We start from the raw sequence: 24208 nt of genomic DNA, 5'->3' as shown, positions 1-24208 counted from the left end.
GTCGGAACTAGAAGCACAAGCATTTCGCTACACTCGCATTTAACATCTGCTAACCATGTGTATGTGACAAATAAAATTGGATTTGATTTGATTTTTCCGTTCTCAGCCCATCTTCTCCTCCAAGCAGAGCAGGCAGGTCCGTTGCCTTAGCAACTCCACTCCACTCAAGACACAGTGTGCAGCCTACACATGCTGCTCCAGAGCAAGTACTGTTCTTCCTTCAGACAAGCATTCTGGTAATAAACGCCCAATGGGCACCCTCTTGTGTAATACTGTGTATATCCTGGTATGAGAGAAGAACTGCAAGACCATATGAACACCTGGACACTGCCAGACCCTAATGTGCCCATGAAAACTGTTTTCACACCATAACATAGGAAGATAGAAAATGTTACAGTACACTTCCGAGATCTCCTCCAACCCCCCCTAAAAAGGTTTTGATACTACTCATGAATTATATTAAATGTATCTATGTTGCCCCTTTATATCTAAATGTATTAATGACTTTGTAACAGCTCCAAACAGATGTCCATGACAACAAATGCTCACTGCTACCCTAATTTATAGAAAGACCCATATGAACACACACACACACCCCTGCCTCCTCACCTTGTCGACAGCGTGTGTGTGCAGCTCTTTCTCCAGGCGATCTTTCTGAGTGACGCAGGCTCGGAGCCTGTCCAGTTCTTCCTGGAACTGAGCGATGGTCACTTCTCTGTTGAGCTCCACAGCCTTCAGCATCTGCAGCTCTGCACTCAGCTTAGTGTTCTCTAGCTCCGTGCTACGCAGGTGGACCTACACACACACACACGCAGAGAGACCATTATAGACACACAGACAAAGAAAGACGATTATGAAAACACACACATACAGTTTAAGTCGGAAGTTTACATACACTTAGGTTGGAGTCATTAAAACTCGTTTTTCAACAACTCCACAAATTTCTTGTTAACAAAATATAGTTTTGGCAAGTCGGTAAGGACATCTACTTTGTGCATGACAAGTAATTTTTCCAACAATTGTTTACAGACAGATTATTTCACTTATAATTCACTGTTCCAGTGGGTCAGAAGTTTACATACACTAAGTTGACTGTGCCTTTAAACAGCTTGGAGAATGCCAGAAAATTATTGCTTTAGAAGCTTCTGATAGGCTAATTAACATAATTTGAGTCAATTGGAGGTGTACCTGTGGATGTATTTCAAGGCCTACCTTCAAACTCAGTGCCTCTTTGCTTGACATCATGGGAAAATCAAAAGGAATCAGCCAAGACCACAGAAAAAATGTGTAGACCTCCACAATTCTGGTTCATCCTTGGGAGCAATTTCCAAACACCTGAAGGTACCACGTTCATCTGTACAAACAATAGTACGCAAGTATAAACAACATGAGACCAAGCAGCCGTCATACCGCTCAGGAAGGAGACGCATTCTGTCTCTAGAGATGAACGTACTTTGGTGCGAAAACTACAAATCAATCCCAGAACAGCAGCAAAAGACCTTGTGAAGATGCTGGAGGAAACAGGTATAAAAGTATCTATATCCACATTAAAACGAGTCCTAAATCGACATAACCTGGAAGGCCGCTCAGCAAGGAAGAAGCCACTGCTCCAAAACCGCCATAAAAGAGCCAGACTACGGTTTGCAACTGCACATGGGGACAAAGATCGTACATTTTGGAGAAATGTCCTCTGGTCTGATGAAGCAAAAATATAACTGTTTGGCCATAATGACAATCGTTAAGTTTGGAGGAAAAAGGAGGAGGCTTGCAAGCCAAAGAACACCATTTCAACCGTGGCAGTATCATGTTGTGGGGATGCTTTGCTGCAGGAGAGACTGGTGCACTTCACAAAATAGATGGCATCATGAGGAAGGAAAATTATGTGGATATATTGAAGCAACATCTCAAGGCATCAGTCAGGAAGTCAAAGCTTGGTCGCAAATGGGTCTTCCAAATGGACAATGACCCCAAGCATACTTCCAAAGTTGTGGCAAAATGGTTTAGGGACAACAAAGTCAAGGTATTGGAGTGGCCATCAAAAAGCTCAGACCTCAATCCCAGAGAAAATGTGTGGGCAGAACTAAAAAAGTGTGTGCAAGCAAGGAGGCCTACAAACCTGACTCAGTTCCACCAGTTCTGTCAGGAGAAATTCACCCAACTTATTGTGGGAAGCGTGTGGAAGGCGAACCAAAACATGGAACCAAGTAAAACAATTTAAAGGCAATGCTACCAAATACTAATTTAGTGTATGTAAACTTCTGACCCACTGTGAATGTGATGAAAGAAATAAAAGCTGAAATATATCATTCTCTCAACTATTATTCTGACATTTCACATTCTTATAATAAGGTGGTGATCCTAACTGACCTAAGACAGGGAATTTTTACTTGGATTAAATGTCAGGAATTGTGAAACTGAGTTTAAATGTATTTGGCTAAGGTGTATGTAAACTTCCGACTTCAACTGTAGATACATGTGCATACACAGTGTATCATTTCACCTTGTAAAGGTCCCTCTCGTCCTTCTCATTCTTCAGTTGGGTCTCCAGAGTGTCTCTATCTGCTGTCAGCTTCTTTAACCTGTCTCTCAGACTGGACAACAACTGCATTAATACCAATAATGTTCTCTCTAGTTTTCTGTACTGTATGTCATTTGAGTATAGTACTGTATCTATGGTGTTTCTCATCAACAGTCCAGTTAGTTTCCTTATAGTCTTTTGTGTGTGTGTGTGTGTGTGTGTGTGTGTGTGTGTGTGTGTGTGTGTGTGTGTGTGTGTGTGTGTGTGTGTGTGTGTGTGTGTGTGTGTGTGTGTGTGTGTGTGTGTGTGTGTGTGTGTGTGTGTGTGTGTGTGTGTGTGTGTGTGTGTGTGTGTGTGCGTGTGTGTGTGCGTGTGTGTGTGCGTGTGTGCGTGCGTGTGTGTGCGTGCGCGTGTGTGTGCGTGGCAGGTTTTCCACTAGGCGTTAATAGCCGGCTCTTGGCCTATAAAAAATGAAAAAAGCTGATAATTAAAATTGGTGCCAGGCCGGGAGAAGAAAAAAATAGATTGCGAAATAATGTTTTTTAGCCTATTTAAATGGTGGAAATACTAGTCGATGGAAATACATTTGACTGGCCATGCTTATCGGTCTATAGGGTAATTTGCATAATTGTGTGTAATTAAATTGCAGCATGCATAGGCTACTGTATATTCCTTATGAATCTTATTTATCACACCCCTACAGCACACAGATACAGAGCCTTGGAGCTGAACAATCTGCAGCAGCATCTCAAACTGCAACAGATGGCAGGCCTCATCAGTGCGTCAAACACCACTTTGCAATGAGCTGGAGGCAGTACGCGTTTTGAAAACACATAGTTAATTGTTTGAAAGCTGAACGTTTTAACATGTATTATGAGGCATGTCTTACCTTGCTTCAAAGCAGCCTATTAGATCTACACCACTCCCATGTGCGCTGCCCTTTTGACAACGGTGTTTTCTGCTAATTGCATTATGGAAAGAACATTTGCGTGTAGCCTACTGCCTTGTGCGCATCGCTGAGCTTTATAATGTGAGGAAATAATAGTTCATCAACATTTGAAGATAAACGCTCTGTTCTGTTGCCCTCATTGCTTTTTAAGTATTTAAAATGACATTTTTATGTAGCTTAGGCTTACTAGTTGTATGAATTTGGGCTCTATCTTCCCACAGCTGTCCCAGTCGGTTTGGAATAGGCTATTCCTCGACAAGCTGACCAATAGAATAGGTCAACTTTTCTACTATGGGGGATAGTAGATTGGCGTAGGCTAGTGATTTGGCTGTTTGTTACTCCTCTTGTTGGCTGAGGAAAAGTAAATGTGGACAGTTATTCGAGCATCTTCAAAATGCGCATCAGAATTCAGTATGAAGGACTACACATTGTTGCATGGTCAACATGTTCTGTTAATATGAATTACCATAATCCAAATGTGATTTCTGTCATTCTGAGCAGTGTGGGTGGACGCCCTAATCAGGTTACACACCCAATGGATATGGGTCCGGCAGATTTATCAAATGTCCGGTAAATTAAAATGTTGCCGGCCAAATGTCCTGTCCACATTTCCCTAATGGAAACCCTGATGTGTGGCATGTGTGTTCCTCCTCACCAGTCCAGTTCCTATCCTTCCAGTGTGTGTTCCTCCTCACCAGTCCAGTTCGGTCTCTTTCTGCAGTCCTCTCTGTGTGACTCCCAGTAGGTCCTCCTCCAGCTGTCTGACCCGGTCTGTGGCCTCCTGCAGTCTCCTCCTCACCTCCTCCCTCTCCTCTGACAGGCCCTGGGAGGAGCGTAGCAGCTCCTGCAACCACACCACAGGCAACTTCAGCTGTCAATCACACTGTTAACCAATCACAGGCCCTGTCGGTCAGTCCGGTTAGACCAGAGGTGTCAAACTCAATTTGTGTTTTCTGTTTTTTGTCTTTTCCTTTCAATTTGTGTTCAACTAAAGACCCAGACAATGAGATGAGGGGATTTCCTACCTAATCAATGACCTTTACTGATCAATCAAGTAAAATGGAGGGAAATTCTGCAAATGCTTGGCTTTGTATTGAGTTTGATCCTCTCAATCAAAATGCTGTGTGATAACGAATGACGATTGGCAATGTTCTGAAACAAGAGACAACCATGAGAACCAGTTGGAATCTATCTATCCAGTATCTTGTACCTGGTCCTGACAGTGATCTCCCCTGTTGGAACATGTTGAGAAGTAGAGGACATTAAATCACCCACAACACACTGCACCTGACAGACCAGCACGCCTACATAAACACCCCTCCATCACTCAACACGCACACACACGCACTTGTGCATCAGACAGACAGGCACATCACATCCATCAAACATACAGGTGCAGTGTATACATTTGTATTTGTTTTGGGAAACACGTGCGCAGTGTCACACCCAGATGTCATGTGTAGTTCAGGTACAGCCCGCTGGCACCCTGGAGAACTGTATGATTTCAACTGTAGCCATTTGGGAGACACTTTAGCAGCGCAAAATACCTTATAAAACATGTTGTCGTAAAACTAGCAGCCGCAAAATATGTACTTACGTTTTCATGGTCCAGCTAAAGGATATTTTCATCAGTACTGCACTAAAGGGCCATGGTGAATATACTGAAATGTTCTTGTGTACTGCACAAATGAACACGAGTACACACACACACACACACACACACACACACACACACACACACACACACACACACACACACACACACACACACACACACACACACACACACACACACACACACACACACACACACACACACACACACACACACACACCACTTATTTCATAAGAGAAACCCTTGTTGAATGAAGATTCTGACATTAATAAACTATGTACATTTTATTTACATCGATTAAGTACTTCATAAAATGACCAAGTAAGAAATCTCTCAAAGCTGTCTACCACACACACATTCCTTTTACTATCCTTATGGGGACCAAACAATTGATACCCATTCAAAATCCTATTTTCCCTAACCCTAATTCAAACCCTATACCTAATCCTAATTCAAACCCTACACCTAACCCTAATTCAAACCCTATACCTAACCCCTAACCCTAATTCAAACCCTATATCAAACCCTATACCTAATCCCTAACCCTATACCTAAACCCTAACCCTAATTCAAACCCTATACCTAACCCCTAACCATAATTCAAACCCTATACCTAATCCCTAACCCTATACCTAACCCCTAAGCCAAACCCTATACCTAACCCAAACCCTATACCTAACCCCTAAACCAAACCCTATACCTAACCCTAATTCATACCCTATTCATAACCCCTAAACCTAATCCCTAACCCTATACCTAATCCCTAAACCAAACCCTATACCTAACCCTAATTCAAACCCTATACATAACCCCTAAACCTATTTCAAACCCTATACCTAACCCCTAACCCTAACCCCTAACCCTAATTCAAACCCTATACCTAACCCCTAAGCCTAATTCAAACCCTATACCCAACCCCTAATTCAAACTCTATACCTAACCTTAATTCAAACCCTATACCTAACCCCTAAGCCTAATTCAAACCCTATACCTAAACCCTAACCCAAACCCTATACCTAACCCCTAAGCCTAATTCAAACCCTATACCTAACCCCTAACCCTAATTCAAACCCTATACCCAACCCCTAAGCCAAACCTTATACCTAACCCCTAATTCAAACCCTATACCTCTAACCCCTAACCCTAACCCTATACCTAACCCCTAACCCTAATTCAAACCCTATACCTAACCCCTAACCCTAATTCAAACCCTATACCCAACCCCTAAGCCAAACCTTATACCTAACCCCTAATTCAAACCCTATACCTAACCCCTAACCCTAATTCACACCCTATACCTAACCCCTAAGCCAAACCCTATACCTAACCCCTAACCCGATACCTAACCCCTAAGCCAAACCCTATACCTAACCCCTAACCCGATACCTAACCCCTAAGCCAAACCCTATACCTAACCCCTAAGCCTAATTCAAACTCTATACCTAACCCCTAACCCTAATTCAAACCCTATACCTAACTAACCCATAAGCCTAAAATATACTTTTTCCTTGTGAGGGATCAACAAAATGCCCCCACCTGTCCAAATGCTCCTTTTTTACTATTCCCGTGAGGACCTCTGGTCCCCAAAAGGATATTAAAACACACACACACACACACACACACACACACACACACACACACACACACACACACACACACACACACACACACACACACACACACACACACACACACACACACACACACACACACACACACACACACACACACACACACACTAGGAAAAAGCACCAGGGGGCAGTAAGAGACTGGTTCCATTTCATCAACGTTCTCCCCTTAAGTTTCCTCTACTCTCCTTCCCTCCTCTCATCCTCCCTGCTTCCCTCCTCTCTCTCCTTTCATCCTCCCCCTATTTCTTCTAGTTTCAGTGGGTTAAATCTTACGTTGCAGGTTAAGTCACAAGGAAATGTTTATTCACTGGTACTTCAAAATGGCACTTCAAATAAATTACAAAATTGAAGTCACTCTCAGCAGTTGTAGTAAGATGAGAAATGAGAGTGAGAAAGAGAGAAAAACAGAGAGAAAAAGAGAGACGGCGAGAGAGAGAGCAGTGCCCCTAGTACATTGGCGTGACTGAGTCATGTTACTCCCTAAACTGGGCAGGGCCTTCCTTCACCCAGGCAGGTTTGCAGACAACAGTCTCTCATTCCACACGCATTTTAAAACAAGTTACAAGTGGGTGGCATTGTGAGTGTGTGTGTCAGTGGGATTGAGTGTGTGTCTGTATGGGTGAATTAGAATGTGTGTGTGGGGGAGGAGGAGTGGTCTGTGTGTATGTGTGTGGCCATGACGTCATATTTGTTCACTCTGTGGTTGATATGGCATTGCCCTGATGCCAGATGCCTGGGAGACCGTGTCCAGTTAGCGTCCTGGCCCAGTGAGTCAGCTCGTTAAAAAGGGACAGAGAGACAGACACACACACGAAACAAACAAAAAAATATGTGCAAACAGTGTGTGTTCAACCATGGACACAGATCATTCATAAACTTCATTAACGTTGATGTTTTGAACCTGTGATCACTGAATAGGAACTGGCACTCAGGTTTCTCTCTTCTGCTCCCTCGCTCTGTACAGTCTCCTGTGCTACGTATTTCTCTCTCCCCTCCCTCACTTGGTTGTGTGTGCGTAGCAGGCTGCAGGTCTCTTTCCCCTCCCTCACCTGGTTGTGTGTGTAGCAGGCTGCAGGTCTCTCTCCCCTCCCTCACCTGGTTGTGTGTGCGTAGCAGGCTGCAGGTCTCTCTCCCCTCCCTCACTTGGTTGTGTGTGCGTAGCAGGCTGCAGGTCTCTTTCCCCTCCCTCACCTGGTTGTGTGTGTAGCAGGCTGCAGGTCTCTCTCCCCTCCCTCACCTGGTTGTGTGTGCGTAGCATGCTGCAGGTCTCTCTCCCCTCCCTCACCTGGTTGTGTGCGTAGCAGGCTGCAGGTCTCTCTCCCCTCCCTCACCTGGTTGTGTGTGCGTAGCATGCTGCAGGTCTCTCTCCCCTCCCTCACCTGGTTGTGTGTGCGTAGCATGCTGCAGGTCTCTCTCCCCTCCCTCACCTGGTTGTGTGCGTAGCAGGCTGCAGGTCTCTCTCCCCTCCCTCACCTGGTTGTGTGTGTGTAGCAGGCTGCAGGTCTCTCTCCCTCACCTGGTTGTGTGCGTAGCAGGCTGCAGGTCTCTCTCCCTCACCTGGTTGTGTGCGTAGCAGGCTGCAGGTCTCTCTCCCTCACCTGGTTGTGTGTGCGTAGCAGGCTGCAGGTCTCTCTCCCTCACCTGGTTGTGTGTGCGTAGCAGGCTGCAGGTCTCTCTCCCTCACCTGGTTGTGTGTGCGTAGCAGGCTGCAGGTCTCTCTCCCTCACCTGGTTGTGTGTGCGTAGCAGGCTGCAGGTCTCTCTCCCTCACCTGGTTGTGTGTGCGTAGCAGGCTGCAGGTCTCTCTCCCTCACCTGGTTGTGTGTGCGTAGCAGGCTGCAGGTCTCTCTCCCTCACCTGGTTGTGTGTGCGTAGCAGGCTGCAGGTCTCTCTCCCTCACCTGGTTGTGTGTGCGTAGCAGGCTGCAGGTCTCTCTCCCTCACCTGGTTGTGTGTGCGTAGCAGGCTGCAGGTCTCTCTCCCTCACCTGGTTGTGTGTGCGTAGCAGGCTGCAGGTCTCTCTCCCTCACCTGGTTGTGTGTGCGTAGCAGGCTGCAGGTCTCTCTCCCTCACCTGGTTGTGTGTGCGTAGCAGGCTGCAGGTCTCTCTCCCTCACCTGGTTGTGTGTGCGTAGCAGGCTGCAGGTCTCTCTCCCTCACCTGGTTGTGTGTGCGTAGCAGGCTGCAGGTCTCTCTCCCTCACCTGGTTGTGTGTGCGTAGCAGGCTGCAGGTCTCTCTCCCCTCCCTCACCTGGTTGTGTGTGTAGCAGGCTGCAGGTCTCGCTCCCTCCCTCACCTGGTTGTGTGTGCGTAGCAGGCTGCAGGTCTCGCTCCCTCCCTCACCTGGTTGTGTGTGCGTAGCAGGCTGCAGGTCTCCCTCTCCTGCTCTCTCTCTCTGTGCAGCCTCCTGTGCTCCTCCTGCAGCTGCTGCTTCTCCTCTTGCAGGTGGTGCATGGTCTTCAACAGCTCCCTGCGCTCCTGCTGCGCCTCCTCTACACGCTGCTTCTCACCAGAGGATAGAAGAGGAGACAGTGTACCAGTAACATTTAGACGGCTATACTGTATCTGTGTGTGTGTGTGTGTGTGTGTGTGTGTGTGTGTGTGTGTGTGTGTGTGTGTGTGTGTGTGTGTGTGTGTGTGTGTGTGTGTGTGTGTGTGTGTGTGTGTGTGTGTGTGTGTGTGTGTGTGTGTGTGTGTACCTCCAGCACACTGCTCTTGGTGGTCACCACCAGAATGTCTGAGTTGCTGTCATCCTCGGTAACGGTAAGACAGTCCTCGGTGGGCGTGGCCGGGCGAAACAGGAAAGGTGTGCTGGCGCCTCTGATGTCACCCGTGTGTGTGACGTAACAGAACTGATAAAACTCCCCATCACTCTTGGGAACATAGTACCCTGCAAAGGGGGAGACCGAGTTGGAAAAAGTTAGGAAGGACCTGGCATTTTGAGACCGTATCGACAGGTGAATTGGTTGCGTTTATTTCGTCTAGAGTATTCATAAAGAGTATCAGAGTAGGACAGGGATGGGCATTTGAAATGATTTAACTATTAGAATAATATCAGGACTTTTTCCTGGATATCCAGATAGTCAAAATACATGTTTTAAGATTATTATTTTTTAAAATTATACTTCAATGGAGACTTGGTCACTGGACTCTGGAGGAAGTTGGTGAACTACACTCTTCTTGCTTCAGCAGGTGGTGGAGGGGCGGGAAAGGAGGAGCAGGGGCCGGTGTGTGTGACCAGGTGCCCAACTTTGGTTTTAGAAGTGGGTGGGACATCATTTTTTTGTTTTTTTTGACCAGTCGGATAAACACTCCAAAGCCTATCCGACTGTTCGGAGGCATCCTCATGGTCCTAAAGCACACTGTTGCCTCGTTTTGTATCACATTCTCAATAATAAAACTGAGGTGGGGGGCAAAATGTTGACTACATCAAATTGTTGTAAAGTAGCTAGCTTGCTACAGCAGACAGTTAAGTTAGCCAGCTAGCGAGCTAAAGTAGCAATGCTAACAGTCTTTTTTGGTGCGCTCCTCATCCTTGTCTACAACAACAGCCTACCTGTTGGTTGATCATTGTATCCAGCTTCTTCTCATTTAGCCAACCGAATTCTATTATTTTAATTCCATTTTGCATTGACTAAAATCTTTATCTTCCCATGAAGCCTCTGACTGTAATGCCTTGACCGACAACAACGACAAGCTACAGGTGTGAAACGGGTGTGTAGGGTAATGGTGCGTCCTTTTGTAAACGGGGCACCCTCGTAAAAACTGTCATTAAACTGTTGTTTTATTAAACTGTTAAATCTAATTGTCCTTATAGGCTATTTAGCAACGTCACGTATCATTTCATTTCATTTCAGACGAAGCCTTTTCACTGTTAAAATAGGCTACTCTCTCAAGTAACTGAATAATCACGTCCGTTCAGATATTCAAATAACCGTGCCCATCCCTTAGACCAAGTGCTGATCTAGGATCTGGTCCCCACATGCCCATATCATCATATGCATTATGATCTAAAAACGCACTCTGAGAGGCACTGTGAATCCTGACTGTCTAAATCTAATGTATATAAAATCTCTCATCTTCTACTCATAGTAAACACATCATTCAATAAGAGTAAAAGTCCAGTAATTCAACTGTACTGTATGAGGTAAAGATCACTGTCAGTGATATAAACACATGCAGAAGTCACAGAGTTCCACTGACACCACAGAGACCATGTCAGCCCCTGTAAAACCAGATCACCGGCCCTCCATGTAGTGTGTGTGTAATATCCCTACACACACACACACACACACAGAGACACAGAGACAGAGAGACAGAGAGACAGAGCGAGAGAGAGAGAGAGAGAGAGAGAGAGAGAGAGAGAGAGAGAGACAGAGAGAGAGAGAGAGAGAGAGAGAGACAGAGAGAGAGAGAGACAGAGTGAGAGACAGAGAGAGACAGAGAGAGAGAGAGAGAGAGAGACAGAGAGAGAGAGAGAGAGAGAGAGAGAGGAGAGAGAGAGAGAGAGAGAGAGAGGCAGAGAGAGAGAGAGAGAGAGAGACAGAGAGACAGAGAGAGAGACAGAGAGAGAGAGACAGAGAGAGAGACAGAGAGAGAGACAGAGAGAGAGAGAGAGAGAGAGAGAGAGAGAGAGAGAGAGAGAGAGAGAGAGACAGACAGAGAGAGAGACAGAGAGAGAGAGACAGAGTGAGAGACAGAGAGAGAGAGAGACAGAGAGAGAGAGAGAGGGAGAGAGAGAGAGAGAGAGAGAGAGAGAGAGAGAGAGAGAGAGAGAGAGACAGAGAGACAGAGAGAGAGACAGAGAGAGAGACAGAGAGAGAGACAGAGAGAGAGAGAGAGAGAGAGACAGAGAGAGAGAGACAGAGAGAGAGACAGAGAGAGAGAGAGACAGAGAGAGAGAGAGACAGAGAGAGAGAGAGAGAGAGAGAGAGAGAGAGAGAGAGAGAGAGAGAGAGAGAGAGGCAGAGAGAGAGAGAGAGAGAGACAGAGAGACAGAGAGACAGAGAGAGAGACAGAGAGAGAGACAGAGAGAGAGAGAGAGAGAGAGAGAGAGAGAGAGAGAGAGAGAGAGAGAGAGAGAGAGAGAGAGAGAGAGAGAGAGAGAGAGAGAGACAGAGAGAGAGACAGAGAGAGAGACAGAGAGAGAGAGACAGAGAGAGAGACAGAGAGAGAGACAGAGAGAGACAGAGAGAGACAGAGAGAGAGAGAGACAGAGAGAGAGAGAGACAGAGAGAGACAGAGAGGGAGAGAGAGAGAGAGAGAGAGAGAGAGAGAGAGAGAGAGAGAGAGAGAGAGAGACAGAGAGAGAGACAGAGAGAGAGACAGAGAGAGAGACAGAGAGAGAGACAGAGAGAGAGAGAGAGACAGAGAGAGAGACAGAGAGAGAGAGAGAGAGAGAGAGACAGAGAGAGAGACAGAGAGAGAGACAGAGAGAGAGACAGAGAGAGAGAGAGAGAGAGAGAGAGAGAGAGAGAGAGAGAGAGAGAGAGAGAGAGAGAGGTGTTCAAGTCTCTGACCACGGTTGCGGTTGTATTCCATCAATAAAATAAGGTAGCTGGTTTAATATAGGGACTGTTAAATCATGAGGTTACCTTTGTATACCACAGTGCTTCCCATGCTCGGTGTGTGCGTGTGTACGTTCCTAAGTAGGTGTGTGTGTGTACCTTGGAACACCACAGCCCTGTGTACGGTGCTTCCAGGTTGGTAGTCTTGCGGCATGGGAGACCACAGGAAGGTGTAGTAATCCCTCGCTGTGTTCCAACCCACCTACAGACCCAACGCAGGAGGACAGGCTACAGCTAAAACATACACACTGGCATATTGTTCTCACACCAACACAGGACACACAGCAAGACTAGGATCTCACAAATACCTGTTACCTACCTTGTTAATCATAATACAAAAGAGTGGTATTGCCCAAAGCAAGATCAGCAAGTTGAACAGCCCAGCAGCCGAAAAGTGAAAGGTACACTACCGGTCAAAAGTTTTTGAACACCTACTCATACAGAGGTTTTTCTTTATTTGGACTATCTTCTACATTATAGAATAATAGTGAAAGACATCAAAACTATGAAATAACACATATGAAATCATGTAGTAACCAAAAAAAGTGTTAACCTCTTCAGTCGACCCTCTACTTTTTCTAACATTCTGTTAAAAATCGCGCAACATTTCAGCGCCCTGCTACTCATGCCACGAATATAGTATATGCATATGATTAGTATGTGCGGATAGAAAACACTCAGACGTTTATAAAAACTGGTTAAATCACGGCTGTGACTTTAACAGAACGTGCGTTTCATTGAAAAGCGCAGGAAAATCTGGTCACTGAAAGTGGAAAAATATATCCATCCGCCGCTTCAACCCATTGTTATGGGCGAAAGAGATTAAATAGGGCTGAGGTTGCAGTACCTACAGCTTCCACACGATGTCAACAGTCTTGTCATTTGCCAATTGTTTGTTTCTTGGTCAAATGAACAAGAGACAGGCTTTTTCTTCAGGTCTCCGACCGGATATTTTGGTTGAGAAATACACGGACAGCATTTCAAGACGGACCCCTATAGAAAACACTTCGTCTCGTGATTAATTTGATCGCTTATTAACGTTTACTAATATCTAAAGTTGCATTACAAAAGTATTTCGAAGTGTTTTGTGAAAGTTTATCGTCAACTTTTTGAATTTAAAAAAATGACGTTACGTTATGAAACGCTATTTTTTTTTCGTTTATCACACAGTCTTCATAGATCGATATCTAGGCTATATATGGACCGATTTAATCGAAAAAAAGACCCAATAGTGATTATGGGACATCTAGGAGTGCCAACAAAGAAGATGGTCAAAGGTAATGAATGTTTTATATTTTATTTGTGCAGTTTGTGTAGCGCCGACTATGCTAATTATTTTGTTTACGTCCCCTGCGGGTCTTTTGGGGTGTTACATGCTATCAGATAATAGCTTCTCATGCTTTCGCCGAAAAGCATTTTAAAAATCTGACTTGTTGCCTGGATTCACAACGAGTGTAGCTTTAATTCAATACCCTGCATGTGTATTTTAATGAACGTTTGAGTTTTAACTAATACTATTAGCATTTAGCGTAGTGCATTTGCATTTCCAGAGCTCTAGATGGGACGCCTGCGTGCCAGGTAGGAGCAAGAGGTTAACCAAATCAAAATATATATTTTATATTTGAGTCTTCAAATTGCCACCCTTTGCCTTCATGAATGCACATTCTTGGCATTCCTTCAACCAGCTTCACCTGGAATGCTTTTCCAACAGTCTTGAAGGAGTTCCCACATATGCTGAGCACTTGTTGGCTGCTTTTCCTTCACTCTGCGGTCCGACTCATCCCAAACCATATCAATTTGGTTGAGGTCGGAGGATTGTGGAGGCCAGGTCATCTGATGCAGCACTCCATCACTCTCCTTCTTGGTAAAATATCCCTTACACAGCCTGGAGGTGTGCTGGGTCATTGTTCTGTTGAAAAACAAATGATAGTCCCACTAAGCGCAAACCAGATGGGATGGCGTACCGCTGCAGAATTCTGTGGTAGCCATGCTGGTTAAATGTGCCTTGAATTCTAAATAAATCACAGAGAGTGTGACCAGCAAAGCACCCTCACACCATAACACCTCCTCCTCCATGCTTCAAGGTGGGAACCACACATGTAGAGATCATCCGCTCACCTACTCTGTGTCTCACAGAGACACAGCGGTTGGAACAAAACAAAATCTCTAATTTTGACTCCAGACCTAATTTCCACCAGACAAATTTCCACCAGTCTAATGTCCATTGCTCGTGTTTCGTGGCCCAAGCAAGTCTGTTCTTATTATTGGTGTCCTTTAGTAGTGGTTTCTTTGCAGTAATTTGACCGTGAAGGCCTGATTCACACAGTCTCCTCTGAACAGTTGATGTTGAGATGTGTCTTATTTGAACACTATGAAGCATTTGTTTGGGCTGCCATGTCTGAGGTTGGTAACTAATGAAGTTATCCTCTGCAGCAGAGGTAATTCTGGGTCTTCCATTCCTGTGGTGGTCCTCATGAGAGCCAGTTTCATCATAGCGCTTGATGATTTTTGCGACTGCACTTGAAGAAACTTTAAAAGTTCTTGAAATGTTCCGGATTGACTGACCTTCATGTCTTAAAGTAATGATGGACTGTCGTTTTTCATTACTTATTTGAGCTGTTCTTGCCATAATATGGACTTGGTATTTTACCAAATAGGGCATACTTCTAAACACCCATACCTTGTCACAACTCAACTGATTGGCTCAAACGCATGAAGAAGGAAAGAAATTCCACAAATGAACTTAAGGCATACCTGTTAATTGAAACGCATTCCAGGTGACTACCTCATGAAGCTGGTTGAGAAAATGCCAAGCATGTGCAAAACAAAGGGTGTCTATTTGTTTCACCTTTTTGGTTACTACATTATTCCATGTGGGTTATTTCATAGTTTTGATGTCTTCACTATTATTCGAATACGTAGGCAATAGACAAAATATAGAAAAACCCTTGAATGAATAGGTGTTCTAAAACTTTTCACCAGTATTGTATTTCACAGCCGAATTGTGATTGGCTTTCTAAGTTGAAGATGGGTTTGTTTCACATCATGCACACCAGTCCTGTTCTCATTCTCATGTAACAGTAGGCTAAACAAAAATAATGTACCACAAACAATTACAGGGATGGAAACATTTATTTGAAACCACAAACCCTCCCTCACTCCTTGCCAGTTCTCCCCTCTCTCCTTGGAGAGGCTGGGAGGAGGTGTGTGTGTAAGTGCTGACAGAGGGGAGCAGCAGAGCCTAGTTTAAACGGAAGAAGACACAGAAGAGAAAGAGGTTCTAATTTTATACATACTTCTAAATGGTGGGAGAGAGATGTAATCATATCAATGTCGCCCCCTGTCACTTGAGGAGCGCATTTTCACATTCCTCGACAACGAGACACTTGTGTTCAGTCTGCATTGTCAATGCAGCACATGCAACAATGTTGATGACAACGATGCTGTTTTCACTTTTCTTCTTAATATAAATCCACTAGTGTTCTATAAATTACACTATAATTTTGTGTTTCTTACATCAGCAAACAGCTATTTGTTTTTTCTTAGCAAATTGGGCCTAAATCTAAGGCTAATTTCTAGCGAGCTAATAAATGAACTGGGTCAGAGCAAACATAACAAGCTATACAGCCTGATAATACCAGTGATGGTGTAGACCTACAGCTGAATGTTTTTTGTGCAACAGTATCTTCTAAATCAAAGAGGAATACACAAAGCAAGAATGTTAGCTATAAAGTTGCTAAGAGAAAACATTAAATGTAGCCAAAGATTATAGGGTCCCCTATGAAACACTTGTCAACACTTTGGTTCCTACCCTGTCACAATAACTCCTCCCTGGCATTTTAATTTGTTGTCATGTCAAACACCGTATTCAAAAGTGCCCACTATTATATTCTAACTATATAATTAGAATAATAGTTATATTTCCATGATTCCAACAGTTCACCCAAGTGTTTTGCTCTAAACCACAAGTCAAACTGCAACATTTGGTAAAAAAATAAGGCCTAGATTGTTTGCCCATATCGTGGACCCTACATGGCAGTGTGGAAATTCTCTCAAATGAGTACAGGAAGTGCACAAATGTATGAAAATGCTGAATTTTTGTGGGGATGAATTGAACAGTATAAAACAATCAGAATTGAGAAAGACCAATTGAAATACATTAGAATGTATGTGTTGCTACCCTATGATCACACTACTCATAAAGCACATTTAGAACTTATATTATTCAAAAACAAAAAGCACCGACAAATACAGTCAAAAACAAATAAAATACTGTGATATTATATTTTGGTCATAGTCACCCAGCCCTGCCTTGATGACAACATCCACTATTAATGAAATAACAATGTTCGGAGTGATGATAATTGTTAGTTTGATGACAATGTTCTGTGCAAGGGTGATCGTGTTTTTAGTATGTTGACAGTAATTGGTGTGATATTATAAAGTAGAGTAATGCATGTAGGGCCTACTCAGAATGCAGGTGAAATTCCATGTATTAATAATAAATGTCTAACTCTATTCAGGTGAGAACATTATTTATACCCAAGTGTGTGTGTGTGTGTGTGTGTCTGTCTGTGTGTCTTTCTGTCTGTGTGTCTTTCTGTCTGTGTGTCTGTCTGTGTTAGTCTAAGTCTGGGTTTCCCAAACTCGGTCCTCGGGACCAGAAAATATCCCCCAGCAACACCTATCTGTTCTCCCTTCCTCCTCCCACCTCCCTCTGCACATTGAATAACCACACCACAGCTACTGGAAACATCTCTGTAGAAGGAAATAGGCCAGGATTTCCCAAACTCGCGACCCCAAGGGGTGCACGTTTTGGTTTTTCCCCTAGCACTACACAGCTGATTCAAATAATCAACTAAACATCAAGCTTTGGTGTTAGGGAAAAAACAAAATGTGAACCCTTTGGGGTCCAGAGGATCGCGTTTGCGAAACGCTGGTCTACGGGGAGGTTTAAACACATCAATTATTTGCTAATTGTATAGTGGAGGGTTGCAGGTGACTGGAGTTTGGTTTGGAGTGTTCAGACTCAGGAGTGATGTTATAAAATAACCACAGATGAAGCTGCCATCCATCACGAATTAGAGGGGTATGCACACGGTCCGATGACACGTTAATTACACTCTTACTGCACGGGTTTCTCCCAGCTACATGCCACAACTCCACTACCTCCTGAATCAGGGGCTTTTCCAGAGGTGTGTGTTTTAAATCTTAAGAGTTGATACAAGTCCATTTAAGATTCTAATTGCATTAGAAGAAAATAGGTCTTAAAACTTAACTCTCATTCCAATCTTACTTTGTTTGATATATGGATAAGTGTGATAAGTGTAGGAATATTATCATGGTATCATCAAGGCCTTGTGATGCCAATCCCAGGTTTTAGAAGACAGTATTAATGACAGTATACAGCCAGTAGGGGGAGCCTGTACCTAACCTACATATTTTGTGTCAGAGAGCCTCAGGGTGTCTGTGTGTGTGTCAAGGGTAATGTGAGTAAGTGCCCAAGCAGCTGTGCTAGATGTATGTGTCTGTAGCTCTCTCTGTAGTGCAATCACACACACACACACACACACACACACACACACACACACACACACACACACACACACACACACACACACACACACACACACACACACACACACACACACACACACACACACACACAGAGCGAGAGCCGGGGAGGATGGGGGAGGGGTAGTGTCATGGCACAAGAGAAAAGCATTAGAAGATAAAAGTGTGAGACGGGTGAAAAGAGAGGTAGGAGTGTTGGGTTGAAAAACTGACATTTTTTTAATAATTCCTCCTGTGGCTGAGTTTCACTCTTTCATGCCACGCTTTTCATGGGAAAAGCCTACCACCTCTAGCTGCGGAAATACACAGCTCTTTATCACACTCCCAACGCTTCACCATGAAACAGTTTTCATTAGTGCAGACTAACCATCTACATTTTCCAAATAAACCCACCATCTTTATTCCTTTTTAATTGAGCTGGGTGGATTTGAAGTAACTTCTTAAAAGATTATAAATGTTTGCTTTTTGTCTTTACGAGACATTAAGCTTCCTCGTTCACATCTCCTGTTAATTCAGTGTGAAATTTGATGGCCCTGATGAAATAGGAAATATAGGGGGGGGACAAGAGAAGGAAGAGAGAAAGAAATAAGGATGTGTGTGGGGGGGGGGGGGGGTTGCAATGAAAAATAAAGATCTGGTTAGACCAGAGAGGCCGACCAGAAAATATCCCCCAGCAACACCTATCTGTTCTCCCTTCCTCCTCCCACCTCCCTCTGCACATTGAATAACCACACCACAGCTACTGGAAACATCTCTGTAGAAGGAAATAGGCCAGGATTTCCCAAACTCGGAACTCGCGACCCCAAGGGGTGCACATTTTGGTTTTTGCCCGAGCACTACACAGCTGATTAAAATAACCATCTAAATCATCAAGCTTTGATCATTTGAATCAGCTGTGTAGTGTAAGGGCAAAAACCAAAACACTGAAATAGAGAAGAGAATCAGGTTGATGAGAATCAGGCCAATCTTCTAGTTGGAGACACGACGAGGCCTGACAGCCAATCTTCTAGTTGGAGACACGACGAGGCCTGACGGCCAATCTTCTAGTTGGAGACACGACGAGGCCTGAAGGCCAATCTTCTAGTTGGAGACACGACGAGGCCTGCCGGCCAATCTTCTAGTTGGAGACACGACGAGGCCTGCCGGCCAAACTTCTAGTTGGAGACACGACGAGGCCTAACGGCCAATCTTCTAGTTGGAGACACGACGAGGCCTGACGGCCAATCTTCTAGTTGGAGACACGACGAGGCCTGACGGCCAATCTTCTAGTTGGAGACACGACGAGGCCTGACGGCCAATCTTCTAGTTGGAGACACGACGAGGCCTAACGGCCAATCTTCTAATTGGAGACACGACGAGGCCTAGAGGCCAATCTTCTAGTTGGAGACACGACGAGGCCTAACGGCCAATCTTCTAGTTGGAGGGTCATGAGGCTACATTTAGGCCATGTGACGACTGCATAGGATGACTGCATAGCGTCTGATGAGTCAATGCTCCATACAGTGTGAGAAGTACTGATGCAGAGCTAAGGGAAATCTAGTGTCGCTCACCCAGTCTTTGGGTGGGGTGTAGCTTAAAGATGCCCACCGGTCGTTGGGGGGTGGGTTGTAAATAGGGTAGGGTGTACCTTAAAGATGCCCACCAGTCTTTGGAGTGGGGAGTGATGTAGGATGTGTGTGTTTGTGTTACCTTAAATATTCCCACCCAGTCTTTGGGGTTGGGGGTGATGTACGAGGTGAGGGTGTAGCAACACTCCAGGGCCTCCTGGGGCAGGAAGCTCTTCCCAACATTTTGGAAGATGACATGGGCAAAGTTTGATGTTTCCATGACGCCGATGACACTGCTGGGCAAAGAGCCCACCACCTGGAACGATGACATCATATCCTGTTTGTCACTTCATTTGTCCGAACTGCAGGGAAAATTAGTAATAGAGAGAATTTGGGAAAGAATATAGGGAAGGGATATGAAAACATTTCTGGTTGGGCATGCATATCCCCACCCCCTCTCACACACACACATCATATTGACATTTTACCCATTTACAATCAAATGTAAATAAATGCTAGTGAACTGACATGTAACATGGAAGAATTCCAAGCCTGCCTAAACATGTTAAAATAACGACATGATGGCAAACAGACTGCATGAGATCATGTCAAATAAAAAACACAATATAGGCTTCCAAAAGCTGAAGCGAGTGATCGCCCAAAGGACGGCCAAATTTAACACAGCCAGCACAGGTCTCATTTACCACAGGCGAACGGGGAGTTGCTAACTATAGCTAGGTAGCGAGCTAATATTCCCTTGGCATTTTCCAAGAGCCTGTATCTGACACAAACACGCTTAAGATGATTAGCTAGATAGCTATAATGTTCGCATATATAACGTTGCCCTAACGTAACTATCATGTTCATTGACAACTGGATCGATTAAGATCTCCGCATTAACCTTCAAGGGCCTTGTAGCTAACTAACGTCACGTTGGCTAACGGATCTGACAACAAACTAGCTTATATTGTTAGCTAGCTAGCAATAATCTCAGTGTTAGCTATAGCTATACGTCTTGCTAGTAGGCCAAATCCCCTAGCAATATGACAATCACAGATATTTCTTCCGCTTGAATCGATTCATTACCTGTCTTACGAATCCAAACTGCGACAAATTGTGTTTTGAAAGCCAAAATGTGTCAGTCCAAACGTGGTTGTGGAAATATCTTCAACCCCCGTTGTCAAAGCATTGAAGATGCTGATGCTTTTCCTGAAATGTGAAAACTGATGGTGTCACTTCCGGGATGGGTTTGTGGCGGTGCTGAGGAGAGAGATTCCATTTCCACCACGCGCAAATTCCAATGAGGTGATGCCGCAAAACAATCTATTTGCAAGTATAAACCAATAAAGCAATTAATAAATATACAGTAGCTATCTCTGGCAAATGTCAGGTTATTTGCCCAGTTGCTGCATCTTGCACTCGGAATAGAGCGAAACGTATACTACACAGAGTGATGATGGAGTGTGTCGCTGGGGTTTCTAGGGGGCGGCGGGTAGCCTAGTGGTTAGCGCGAATCCCTGAGTTGACAAATCTGTCGTTCTGCCTCTGAACAAGGCAGGTAACCCACTACCTAGGCCGTCATTGTAAATAAGAATTAGGGTCCATCAGGCTTAGCTAAAATGCAAAAAAATGTGAAGTCAATTTGATAAAGCTGTAATCTTAATAGACGTGACCCTTTAAACGCCCAGGTCAAGGAGAAATAAGCATGGCTGCCTTGTTCAGAGAGTGTCGGAATCTATTGCAAAGGTGCAATACTCTTGTCGACCTGGATCTCGGTAAGGTTTTTCTATTTTCCACCATCTTTTCCCGGTGTGCATGTACATAGTAGATCAAAATGGCTGTTTTTCTGCAAATCTTCTGAACAGTTGGTTACCCACTGTGTTTTTTGTTTTATCTTTATTTAACTAGGCAAGTCAGTTAAGAACAAATGATTGTTTATAATAATAATAATAATAATTGTTTACAATGACGGCCTACCCAGCCAAACCCTGCCCTAACCCGGACGACCCCAGACGAAGCACCGCCCTTGGAACTCCTAATCACAGTCAATTGTGATACTGCCTGGGTTTGAACCAGGGTGTCTGTAGTGATGCCTCTAGGACTGAGATGCAGTGCCTTAGACCGCTGAGCAACTCTAGAGCCCATACAATTTCCTCCCAAGTTGTTGTTAACGAAATATGAACATTTTAACTATGAACTGATTGCTTATAACAATGGACATGGCTATACGCTCATCTCTCACATCCCTATCAGTCAATTCTTTAAAATCATGTTTCCTTCACTCTTCATGTGACCAACTGGATGGAACACAACATTATTCGTGGCTGGAGTAACTACCAGCATGCCTGCACAAGCCTGATAATTGTAATTAATGACAAGGCTCCCCTAGGACGGTGAACTCAGTCAGCGTCTCAATTTACTGTTGACAGTTATAATAGTAGACTACACAAGGTGCAATTTCGAAATTTGGTTGGTCACATGGTTGGTTTAAATTTTATTGGTCACATGCATGTGATTAGCAGATGTTATTGCGTGTGTAGCGAAATGCTTGTGCTTCTAGCTCCGAAAGGGCAGTAATATCTAACAAGTAATGTCTAACAAATGACACAAGATATACCCAATACACACAAATCTAAGTAGGAATGAATTTAGACTATATACATATGGACGAGTGACTTCAGAGCGGAACGGCTAAGATATATTATAGAAAACAGTATATACATATGAGATGAGTATGCCAGATATGTAAACATTAAGTGACTAGTGTTCCATTTCTTAAAGGGGCCAGTGATTTCTAGACTATGCCTAAAGGCAGCAGCCTCTAATGTGCTAGTTGATGGCTGTTTAACAGTCTGATGGCCTTGAGATGTAAGCTGTTTTTCACTCTCTTGATCTCAGCTTTGATGCACAGTTGGTGTTATGTCATAGCCCAAGAATGTACTTTAATTAAGGAGTGTCCTATCGTTACGCTTTAAGGTCCAAGGACCTTATGTTGTTTTCAGAGGTAGGCTGGCATCTAAACGTTAATTGATTCTCAATTGTAAAACTGTTCTAGAAACATAAACCCTTTTACTTTCATAGCACAAAATATCAAAATATTTTAACTAATGCAAAATCTACTGACGGTACACTTTTAACCGGCTTCATCACAGTTGCAGCCGACAGTATTTTTCAGCTACAACATGTTTCTGGTGGCCTTTTTCCTTTACATACAGGTGTTCGGAGCATGCTAGATAGCTAATTAGCACAGGTGGTCGCCTGTCTTCCATAAACACACTGTAATATGGACATATAACCATGTGGGAACACTAACCCTAACCCATTTATTGTCTATGAATGGGGTAGTTATGTCAATCACTGACAGTCACTCAATTAGCCCATGTCAGCTTTTTAGATTGGTAAATTAATCGAGCCAGCTAACTTGTAGTAATCATTGTTGAATTACCGACCAGAGGGCCCCCATTGATTTTGTAAGTCAGGGCAAAATTTAGCTTAGGGCCCCCAAAAGGCTAGGGCCGGCTGTGGATGTGGGTATGCAGACCTGTGAGCCATTGCGGCCCCTCATGTTGAGTTCAGATTTGTTTTGGCTCCCATCCCAATCCCTCTAGTAGGGGATTCTTCATGTTCTGAATTGTTCAGTGGGGTCTTTCTCTAACATACACTATTCTTACAAAAGTATGTGGACACCCCTTCAAATGACTGGATTCAGCTATTTCAGCCACACCCATTGCTGACCGGTGTATAAAATCGAGCACACAGCCATGCAATCGCCATAGACAAACATTGGCAGTAGAAGATTGGCCGTACTGAAGAGCTCAGTGACTTTCAACGTGGCACCGTCATAGGATGCCACCTTTCCAACAAGTGAGTTTGTCAAATGTCTGCCCTGCTAGAGCTGCCCTGGTCAACTGTAACTGCTATTTTCATGAAGTGGAAACGTCTAGGAGCAACAACTGTTCAGCCGCAAAGTGGTAGACCACACAAGCTCACAGATTGGGACCGCCGAGTACTGAAGCATGTAGTGCGTAGAAATAGTCTGTTCTCGGTTGCAACCCTCACAACTGACTCTGGAAGCAACGTCAGCACAATCATTTCATTGAGTGTTTCATGAAATGGGTTTCTATGGCCGAGCAGCCGCACACCAGCCTAAGATCACCATGTACAATGCCAAACGTCGGCTGGAGTGGTGTAAAGCTCGCCGACATTGGACTACGAAGCAGTGGAAACACGTTATCTGGAGTTATGAATCACTCGTCACCATCTGTCAGTCCGACGGACGAGTCTGGGTTTGGCAGATGCCAGGAGGACGCTACCTGCCCCAATGCATATTGCCAACTGTAAAGTTTGGTGGAGGAGGAATAATGGTCTGGGGCTGTTTTTCATGGTTAGGGCTAGGCCCCTTAGTTCCAGTGAAGGGAAATCTTAACGCTACAGCATACAATGACAGCATACAAATTTGTGGCAACAGTTAGAGGGAAGACTCTTTCCTGTTTGACTTCCGGCGCCGACAGAGATGGCCGCCTCGCTTCGCGTTCCTAGGAAACTATGCAGTATTTATTTTTTTATTTTTTATTTTTTTAGGTGTTATTTATTACATTGGTACCCCAGGTAATCTTAGGTTTTATTACGTACAGTCGGGAGGAACTACTGGATATAAGAGCAACGTCAACTCACCATCATTACGACCAGGAATACGACTTTCCCAAAGCGAATCCTGTGTTTTGCCCACCACCCTGGACAATAGATCAGATCCCAGCCGGCGAACCAATACAAGGACGCCGTAAAAGGGGCAGACGAAGCGGTCTTCTAA

General features: G+C 44.3%; 1 protein-coding gene across 1 annotated transcript in view; it reads right to left on the bottom strand.

The window, feature by feature from the left end:
- Positions 1–20764, bottom strand: part of LOC124012932 (tax1-binding protein 1 homolog A-like) — a 46481-nt gene extending 25717 nt beyond the window's left edge. The window contains 8 exon segments of the mRNA XM_046327004.1: positions 610–795; positions 2501–2591; positions 4163–4311; positions 9054–9212; positions 9410–9600; positions 12377–12479; positions 19541–19760; positions 20485–20764. Coding sequence (XP_046182960.1) covers positions 610–795; positions 2501–2591; positions 4163–4311; positions 9054–9212; positions 9410–9600; positions 12377–12479; positions 19541–19732 — 1071 coding nt within the window. The 5' untranslated portion in view covers positions 19733–19760; positions 20485–20764.
- Between the last annotated feature and the right edge of the window lie 3444 nt (positions 20765–24208).

This window comes from Oncorhynchus gorbuscha, linkage group LG24 (genome assembly GCF_021184085.1).
Source record: "Oncorhynchus gorbuscha isolate QuinsamMale2020 ecotype Even-year linkage group LG24, OgorEven_v1.0, whole genome shotgun sequence".
In the NCBI taxonomy this organism is placed as follows: Eukaryota; Metazoa; Chordata; class Actinopteri; order Salmoniformes; family Salmonidae; genus Oncorhynchus; species Oncorhynchus gorbuscha.
Note: the sequence above shows the minus strand (reverse complement) of the source record. Positions and strands in the feature narration are given on the sequence as shown.